The sequence below is a fragment of the Chinchilla lanigera genome, unplaced genomic scaffold, assembly GCF_000276665.1.
Source record: "Chinchilla lanigera isolate Chin_1 unplaced genomic scaffold, ChiLan1.0 scaffold00057, whole genome shotgun sequence".
Classification (NCBI taxonomy): domain Eukaryota; kingdom Metazoa; phylum Chordata; class Mammalia; order Rodentia; family Chinchillidae; genus Chinchilla; species Chinchilla lanigera.
In genome coordinates, this window is record NW_004955458.1 from 3952738 (window position 1) to 3954282 (window position 1545).

General features: G+C 49.7%; 1 protein-coding gene across 4 annotated transcripts in view; it reads right to left on the reverse strand.

Moving 5' to 3' along the window:
* Positions 1-281: 281 nt before the first annotated feature.
* Positions 282-1545, reverse strand: part of Stat2 (signal transducer and activator of transcription 2, 113kDa) — a 20133-nt gene continuing 18869 nt past the window's right edge. For all 4 annotated transcript variants that reach the window (XM_005397310.2, XM_013520841.1, XM_005397311.2 and 1 more), the window contains exons 23-24: positions 657-931; positions 282-522 (exon numbers count right to left, since the gene is read on the reverse strand). In XM_005397310.2, the coding sequence (XP_005397367.1) occupies positions 383-522; positions 657-931 (415 nt within the window). In that variant the 3' untranslated portion in view covers positions 282-382. The remainder of the gene's footprint in view (positions 523-656; positions 932-1545) is intronic.

The window sequence follows — 1545 nt, forward strand, 5'->3', positions numbered from 1 at the left end:
CAGGCAGCCTTCCAGATCCTTTTAGCAACAGTTTTTTTTTTTTGGTCTTGTTGAGACAGGGTCTCGCTATGGAGTTCAGACTGGCCTTGAGCTCACTTTGTAGCCCAGGCTGGTCTTGAACTTGCAACGATCCTCCTGCCTCAGCCTCCTGAGTGCTGGGATTACAGGCATGCACCACCATGCCCAGCCTCCCAGATCCTTTTAGAACTGTGGCCAGCACATGTTCTGATTCATTGGTGCCCCCTTCACACCCAAGTTAATGCTATCACCTCTCCCCAAACTCCAGGTTAGAACGCCTGATTTCTTATCCTTGGAGAGCAATGGGGGGGGGGGCACAGGAAGGACAAACGACACAAAGAACAGAGGAAATGTAGCTTGACTCCTAGCAGTCAGGATTCAAGGGTCCGTCCGTGCAGAAATGGCTGGGGCAGGAGACGTAGGGCTCATCCAGGATGCCCTGGCCAGCCAACAGCGGGTCCCCGTTCGGCATGATATCTTCAATATTCACACTGTTCCTGAAGACTAGGGAAGCGGGAGAGAGAAGTCAGGGCCTGCTCTCCCTGGGAGGCCCCACCCAGCAGGGAGAGGCGGGAGAGAAGAGGAAGGACAGGGAGCCGAGGGCGGGAGTCCGCGCTCCCGCCCCGTCTCACACTTACTTTCCATGTCTGTCGTGCTCAAGTGCTGCAGGTCCTGAGGCAGATCCGGGTCCAGCCCCGGCTGCGGCGCGATGAGTACAGCGGGCTCCAGCGCAGGCCGCGGGTCCAGCCCCGGCTGCAGCGCTGAGCCCAGATTCAGCCCTGTCTCCAACAGCGGCTCTAACTCCAGGCCTATCCCCAGCTCCAGCTGTGGCACCAGCCTTTGCTCCAGCTCTAAGGACTCCAGTTCTGGCTCCTGCTTAAGCTCCAGAGGTTGCTGCAGCTCATCCACCTGCCTAGATACCCCAAGACACACAAAAAAACTGGGCTCAGTAGTATAGGTGAAGTGGAATATGGGTTTTAGAATTAGGCTTGTTAAAGAGTTTGAATCTTAATCATTTTCTAGCTGGGTGACTTTAAGTAAGTTACTTAACCTTCTTTGTTTTTCTTGTTTTTTTTTTTTTTTTTTTTTTTTTAAGATGCGGTCCTAGGAAAGTGTGTGCCCGATTGATTTCACTTAACGAGATAGTCTCAAGCTCAAACTCACAGTGACCCTCCTGCCTCAGCCTCCTGAGTGTTGGGATTGTAGGCATGTGCTACTGAGCCTGGCTTACTTAACCTTTCTGAAACTCAGATTTATCATCTATAAATAAGAACAATAATATATAATAATAATAATTTTTTATAATAATTCTTGAGAGGCAGGAGAATGGTTAAAAATAGGGCTTTGGATATTACCCAAAGTGAGTTACATGTGAATACAATCACCATAAAAATAACAAAGGACTTCTCACCAGAAATACTTTTTAACACTCCTAAAATTCAGCTGGGCATAGTAGTACACGCCTTAATCCTGGTACTCAGGAGGCTGAGGCAGGAGGATCACTTTCAACTCAAGGCCAGTCTGGGT